General features: G+C 43.5%; 1 protein-coding gene across 1 annotated transcript in view; it reads right to left on the bottom strand.

Moving 5' to 3' along the window:
• The window catches only part of DHDDS (dehydrodolichyl diphosphate synthase), a 30,013-nt gene extending 22,482 nt beyond the window's left edge, over positions 1-7,531 (bottom strand). Inside the window, exons 1-4 of the mRNA XM_008586181.1 lie at positions 7,460-7,531; positions 6,880-6,993; positions 5,102-5,218; positions 1,822-1,964 (exon numbers count right to left, since the gene is read on the bottom strand). Coding sequence (XP_008584403.1) covers positions 1,822-1,964; positions 5,102-5,218; positions 6,880-6,993; positions 7,460-7,477 — 392 coding nt within the window. The 5' untranslated portion in view covers positions 7,478-7,531. The remainder of the gene's footprint in view (positions 1-1,821; positions 1,965-5,101; positions 5,219-6,879; positions 6,994-7,459) is intronic.
• Between the last annotated feature and the right edge of the window lie 295 nt (positions 7,532-7,826).

Raw genomic sequence — 7,826 nt, 5'->3', positions numbered from 1 at the left:
AAATCAAATCCTATACAGAAGCCCAACATATGAAATAGAGAAATGCAAACCAGCAGCCTATTTCCCATACCTGCTGGGTTCTTTTCAAGTTCACTCCTCAGAACTCTAGAGTTCTGTGGCACATTGTTAGAAGAGCACCTCTGAGGTTTCTTCTTGCTCTGGCCAGGACCTCATTATAGACTAAGACCATTTTCTCTGCTAATGACCTTTACTGCCATGATTTTGATCTTGCAGGAAATGCGAGGCTGCCTCCTGTCTCTCAGAGCACAGTGTAGTATACAATAGCTCAGCTCCGGAGTCAGAAAGACCCAGGTGTACACCTTGGCTCTTCCTGTCTGATAGCTGTGTAACCCAGGATATATGCCTTAACTTCTCTGGTTTTTACTTTCCTCCTCTCTAAAATTGGGCTAATAATTTTTCTCATGAGATAACATGACTATTAAATAAGAATGCATTTTAGGCTCAGGGCATGGCACACAGTAAGCACTTTGAAAAGATTAGATTAGTGCGCAGTATAGATGAATTTGAAAACATGGGATGTGTCCCCCATGGTTCCATTCCCAGCCCCTTGAGTGTGAATTCTGAGCCACCCAAGTTCTACTGGGGAGCAGGGAGCAACAACTGTGTCCAGCCCATTCTTTTTTTTTTTTTTTCCTTTTTGTCTTTTTTTACTGACCGGTAACGGGATCGCAACCCTTGGTGTCGCGCCCGTACCGGGGACCGGCAACAGGATCGCAACCCTCAGTGTTGCGCCCGCACTGCACTCAGCCAGTGAGCGGGAACTGGTCTCCACATGGGATCCGAGCCCTCGGCGGGAGCACCGCCGTGCTCCCAAGTGGCGCACTCTCCAGTGCGCCACCGGGCCGGCCCATAAATAAATCAGCCCATTCTAACATAGACAGAGAAGCCTGGCTACTCTCCCCACCACCCCAACCCACACAAGGACAGACACGACAGATCCAGTTCCTAGAAGGTTGGTCTAGGCCCATCTCTGCTGGAATTTTAGGCTTTCTGTTCTCTCATCTTCCTAGTCCTGGTGTCCCCCTGGGCAGACAACAATTATAATGAAAACTTTTGGGCAATTCTGGCTGGTGAGGGCTCCACACTTTGAAGCAAACAATCTCTGTCAAACTTCCCTCTTTGCTTCTTTCTGACTTTGCTCCCTAAGTTAAGCCTAAACTAAGCAACAGCTGAGAATGGTACTGAAGCTACAGCTAAGAACAGTACTAACACTTCCCCATGAAGGCCTCTTATGTATCATCCCATCCCTCTCAAGAGATTATATAGGAGGAGTGTAGTAACTTTTTAGGGATCACCGTGCAGCAGAAAATAACTTCCTCAATGTTTTTTTTTACTCCACTCCCCTGGCCACAGTTTATTCATCCTGCAGTAGAAATCTGATCGAAGGTGTGCCAATTAAGGGATTTAGTTCATTCTGGGCTGCTCTTTTGAAGCAGAAAAAGCTGATCTGCAGAAAGAAAAGGAAGTAAATGTATGAAAAGGCTCCACCTAATGCATTTTAATTCCTAGTTTCTGTTTTGCTTGAGGCTGGCTGTATGTGTGCTTGAATTCTGTGAAATACCTCAATATCCTCAAATAAATGCCCCCCTTTAAAAATGAAAATAAAAAATAAATAAATAAAAAGAAAAGAAAAAGAAAGAAAAACTAGCTTGCATTTCTGATATTTGCCACTGAAGAGATCTAACTAGCATTAAAAGGATTTAGAGCCCCTTAAAGAAGCCTCAGATAACAGAGTTGTGACGGTTAGGGCAAGGATGGAGGTGGTGAAAGAACACATACAACCCTTTGATAGTATCTTACTTTTCTTCCATCAAGCGGCTGAACTTCTCCCGGGCCAGATCCATCAGCCCGTCTACTTCACTCTTGGAGCGTTTGAAGTTCTCAATGCTGAATGCATAGACTGTCACCTCTAGGATGCCCAGGTTCAAACACCAGCGCAGGGTCTAAGAGGGGAAAAGGCAAAGAGCTAGGATACAAGGAAGCATGGAAAGGGAAAAAAGAGATGCTTTGGCTCTGACTCAGCACTGGAGATGGGAGACAGACTTTTCTCCTCCCCAAACCTGGGTAAAGCATAACAGTGCTTATGTCAGAATAATGAACCAAATAAGCAGAAAGCCACCATTTGAGAAACTGAAAAATGTGATCTTAGCAAATGATGATGCCATTGTGGTTTACTGGAAAGAACTTTTCACTGGGAGCAGAAAGAGCTAGGTTCTAGTTCCTGACTCCATCACATACTTATGTAACTGTAGGCAAATCATTTAAGATTTCTGGGTCTGAGTCTCCTTATCTACAATCTATCCATCACAAGGTGCTTACAAATAATACAAAAACACGGGGTATTATTACTAACAGCATAACTTCATTATTCTGGTAGACTGAGACACTAATGAGTTAAAAGAATAAAAGCAACAATTGGATAGCTGTGTAGCATTTAATAGTATGCAAAGGGTTTTTCACATACATTATTTCATTTGATTCTTAAGAACGGTATTATTGTTTTCACGCTGCTGTAGATTGGACGCCCTCCCCACAACCTCATTGAAGCTTAAATCCCCACTGTAACTGTTGAGGGTGGGAAATCTATTAAGGTAATTAAAAGGTGGGGCCTTGAAGAGGTGATTAGGTTGTAGGACCATGCCAAAGTGAATGGATTAATAATGGTGGTCAGGGGCATGATTCTGAGGACTTTAAAAGAAGAGCACATGAGAGGTTAGTCTCTCTCTGCTTGGCCATTTTCTGCCATGTGAGACTCCTGGGTCACTATCGCCACCACCAAGACCTTCACCAGATGTGTTCTCTGGACTTTGGATTTCCCAGCCTCTGAAACTGTAAGCAATAAATTTCATTTTCTTACAAATTACCTAGTTCTGTGTATTTTGTTATAAGCAACAGAAATGGACTAATACACATGCCTACTTTATAGATAGTAAAACAGGCTCAGAGAGTTAAAGAACTGTGTCAAAAGTCTACAACTCTATTGTATGATTCCATTATATCAAGTTCTAGAACAGAAAAAGCAAATCTATAATTACAGAAATCAGAACAATGATTGCCTAGAGGGAAGGAGGAGTTGGGATAGGGATTGATTGAGAAGAGGAACAAGGGAACTTTCTGGAGAGATGGAAATGTTCTATATCTTGACAGAGGTGTAGGTTACATAGATAAACACAATTGTCAAAACCCAAAATCTGTGCATTTCACTGTATGGAATTATACCACAACTTAAAAAAAGTGTGAGACTCAAACTAGATCCTTTGGGACTGCTCCAACACAGTACCATTAAAGGTGCAGAACAAGTTGGAGCTGAGGATAACAATGTTGAAATGGCAGCTGGAGGTTAAGAGTAGAGGATAGAAAACATTCAAATAGGGCCGGCCCGTGGCTCACTCGGGAGAGTGTGGTGCTGATAACACCAAGGCCACGGGTTCGGATCCCATATAGGGATGGCCGGTTAGCTCACTGGGTGAGTGTGGTGCTGACAACACCAAGTCAAGGGTTAAGATCCCCTTACCGGTCATCTTTTTAAAAAAAAAAAAAAAAAAGAAAACATTCAAATAGTACCAAAGAAACAAAGCTGCAGAGCTACCTCTCTAATCCCTTAACATATACACACGAAAACAAATCCATTGCCACCTCAGGAAAATGGGGAACCTGGCACTTCAATAGGCTCAGGTCCTAAAGACAAGTGAGAACCTGGCATTTGAAGTCTCAGGGCCTAAAGACTTTGCATGATAGCCACCTGGGATGGCACATCTGGGTTGGAACCCACCACTGACCTCAGTCAATATAGCTGCTATGACAATAGTTTTGGTTTTTTGAGCACTTCCTTTCTATCTGGCCCTGTGCCACATGCTTTTCATTGTGCCATCTTCAAATAATCTCCTGAGATAGAGATTATCACTAACCCCATTTTACAGATGAAGAAACAGAGGCAAAGGGAAATTACATAACTCACTGCAGGTCACAGACTCAGGAATGGAACAGCAGGGATGTCAATGAGTTCTGAGTGACTCCAGAGCTTAAGCTCCTGAGCAGTAGGCAAACCTGACTCTTACTTAGTTACAAAAGAGAACTGAGGTCAGCAAACCTTAAGACTTCTACAGAGTGCTGGAGAAAACCCACTGCCACTCACTCAATGCACAAAATATCAGTGCGTTGGCATCAGGCCATGTTCCTGTGCCAGAATGCTGGGACCTGTGGGCTATAGACCATATTTCCATTCTTAAAAGTTAGTTTCACAAAGATTGTCATATTCCATTTTTATTGTTAGCATAAAATGTTCATGATATCTGCGTAGAGTGATGTTCTGGTTTGCCTGGCACTTTCCCCAGCTTTAGCACTGAAAGGCCTGCATCTTGAGAAACCATTTGCTCCAGAAATGTCACTTCTAAGAATTTATCCTAAAACAGTACTATTTATAATGTCCAATAGTAGTTGTAGCAGCTAAACAAATTATGTCAGATCTTTGTGATAAAATGTTCTGTAGTCATTAAAACATATTTATTTATTTATTTTTTTTTACAAAAGATGACCGGTAAGGGGATCTCAACCCTTGGCTTGGTGTTGTCAGCACCACGCTCAGCTAGTGAGCGAACCGGCCATCCCTATATAGGATCTGAACCCGTGGCCTTGGTGTTATCAGCACCGCACTCTACCGAGTGAGCCACGGGCCGGCCTGTCATTAAAACATATTTAGAAAAGCTAACTATCAACCTAGGAAATACTTGTCAAAATGTTAAGTAAAAATAAGGTTATTAAAGCTATAGATGCAATTTTACAAATGTTAAGTCATGTAGAACAAACATACTATAAGGACTGGATAAGGCATAGGATAATAAACTATTGACTTATTAAGGGGTAAGAGCAGGCAATTTTGTTCTTATTTCTAATATTTTATCATGATTCACTGGATTACTATTTTGTTAATGTTGATATGAGGCCTATAGATAACCAGCAAACAATAAAACAGAGAAACAGCTATGAAAAACACAAACTACTGCAAACTCAGGCTTGCTTTTCTAGTTATAATCCAGTTCTCCACAGACTGTTCACTTTGGGTTCTGCCACCCACACACACCTCAGCCAGCTTGTTGAAGCCCTGTGAGTGCCCTTCCTGCTGCTCCACTTGGCACTTCTTGGCATAGCGACGGTTTCCATCCATTATGAATGCAATATGTTTGGGCACTGGGCCTGCCTGTGGAATAAGAAGATAAACGATCTCATACTCTTTAGGGATAAAAGAGAACACTATACCCCAAGCTGATAAGTTTGGGCTACATGACAAAAGCCTGAGGAAGGGAACTAGGTATTTTATGCTTTTAGCTCAGTAAAAAAAGGCGTTAAGCACTTTTATTTATATGTTCATTAAGCACTTACTACGTGCCAAATACTATGCTGGGCTTTGTATAATTCATTTTATCATACAATTCTACAATATAAATAGCATTATCTTCATTTTATAGGAAAAAGAAACTGAGGCTCAGAGATGTCACGTGACTTGCTCAAGTCACACAGCTAAGAGGCAATGTGGGGATTCAAACAGAAGTCTGTCTGCTTCCAGAGTTCATCTTTCAACTTTATTCTCTTAACTACCACCTTGGTTTCATTAGTCTCTAATTGGAAGGCAGAGGAAAGATATTGATGGGTACAGTCAAATGGAAAGGACATCTTCCACATCAAAGAGGCACCTACTCCTCATCTCTAGAAATTGGGGCCCAATGTTGTTCGGATCTTCTAACTTTACAAGAGAACCAAACATCAGGATTTTTATAAAAATTTAAATGTCAGGGGCCATTTCAAAGCACACAAAAAGGACATTTTTGGAGCTAAACAAAACTTCTTATCTGGCTTAGGACAGCTTTGGGTTGTCTACCACAGCAAAAATTGACTGCTTGGCCTATTTTCCCTCACCTGGAGGGGCTCTTCACAGACTGCTTCCCCAGCACCTCTTCAACATTTTCTATTTTTGTGTCTCACAGATAGCCTTTTGAAAAAAATCCAGTGAAGCCGTGTAGCTTGTTCTTCCACACATGACTGCAGTGGTTCCTTGAGGAGACACTTTCCATTTCCTGGCCTGCCTGAGATCACTTGGCATTTGTGAGTCAATAAGGCTTATTGACTCTTAAATTCACTACTATCTGCTGCTTGACAGCCTGTGGCTGAAAAGCAAAAGCAAAACCAGGTTGACTGGCTCCAATCCCAAACCTGTCTTAGGCAGAGGATATAACACTGTTGTGATTCCTAGAGAACAAGCTGAGGGAAATTGTGGAAAAGCAGGGATGGTATAGGAAATAGAGTGAGCATAGTCTTCAAATAGCTGAAAGACAACCCAAATAATAATTGTAATTAAGAACTACTAGACATTGTGATAAGTGCTTTATATGTATGTCTCATTAAATCCTCAAAGTGACTCTATAGTTGTTAAAGTCACATGTTAGATACAGTGATAGAACAGAACTTTACTCTTGTCTGCCTCCAGAGCCCAAGCTCTTCACTGTTATGCTCTACTGCCTCATCAAAGGATGATTAGTTATTCTACCCAAATCCAGAGAACAGTGCTAGAAACAATGGATCAAAGTGGACAGTACTAAACAACAAATTTCAGTTCTTTATAAGGAAGACCTAATAGTCTATGCTGCCCAATAATATCTGGAGGTCCTGGACTTTGTCAGAATTATGACAATAATCTCCCAGAAATGGAGACCTGGAAGTTACCTTACAATTCTAACACTCTTTGGTTCTCTTGCTAAATTCCACTTAACATTATGGGTTGATGAACTTTATTTATACATTTTCATGCAAGATTACCCTACTTACTAGAAAGAAGGTCAATTTGTGCTCTGGGCCACTGCTCACCTTTATGATGTTGGCACAGAACCGCTCCCAAAGTGACAGCTCTCCTTCTTTGATCCATGACATAGTTCTTTGCCCCGTCAGAAGATAACCAAAACAAGACACCAGCCAGGTAACCTTGGATAAACAAGGGAGAGAATAAGAAGTCACCAAGGCTTGAAAACAGCTACGCTGACTTATAGGGATTCACCTGGACTGTGGAGAGCAGCCAGCACTAGAAACCAAAGACATCGGTCTAAGCCTCTAATCTTTCATCACCCGGAGTTGTATAAGCCGATGGAACCTTTGGGGCAGAAGCCTTTCTGTGGTCCTCCCGGCTTCGTGGGTCTTGCTCCCATTCCCTTTTCCTCTCTGCACTGACTTCTTCGGAGCTCTAAGCCCGCTTCCTGCCACATCGTGATGCCTACATCTTGCTCATTCTCCGCTTACTTCACCCTCTCCCAAGCCCTTTCCCACTCTGCGTTCCCGGTTACTACCCCCTTCGGTTGTCGCACCCGTTACCTCATACCTCAGTGGTCTCCTAATTACCTATTCCCTCAGTTGTCCCTTTGTCTCCCCTCCAGATGCCTCCCCGCCCAGTCACCTCTCTCTCTCCTCTCATTCAACGCGGCTGTCAGGCACCCCACCGGCTCCGCAGGGTGCCTGCGGACGGCTCCAGTGGGCGGACCCTTACTCACGACGTGGCGCCGGGAGAGCGCGTAATTACTGGGCGCCGGGACACGCCTCTTTCGTCACCGAATGGGTGGGGCCCTGCCCTGCGCCTGCGGGCTAGGGGAGGAGCGGCACGAGCGTCCGGGCCTGCGATTCCCACTCTCCCCCGGGGCGCTGGAGGAAGCCGAGCTCACGTGACCGAGCGGGGCCACGTGCTGGGGAGCCGGTCGGGGAAGGCGGGGTCAAGCCCAGCAGGGAGAGGAGCGAGGGGGGTCTTTAGACACGCGGATTGGGAGGAC

The sequence above is a fragment of the Galeopterus variegatus genome, unplaced genomic scaffold (assembly GCF_000696425.1).
Source record: "Galeopterus variegatus unplaced genomic scaffold, G_variegatus-3.0.2 Scaffold109, whole genome shotgun sequence".
NCBI classification, from domain to species: domain Eukaryota; kingdom Metazoa; phylum Chordata; class Mammalia; order Dermoptera; family Cynocephalidae; genus Galeopterus; species Galeopterus variegatus.
Note: the sequence above shows the minus strand (reverse complement) of the source record. Positions and strands in the feature narration are given on the sequence as shown.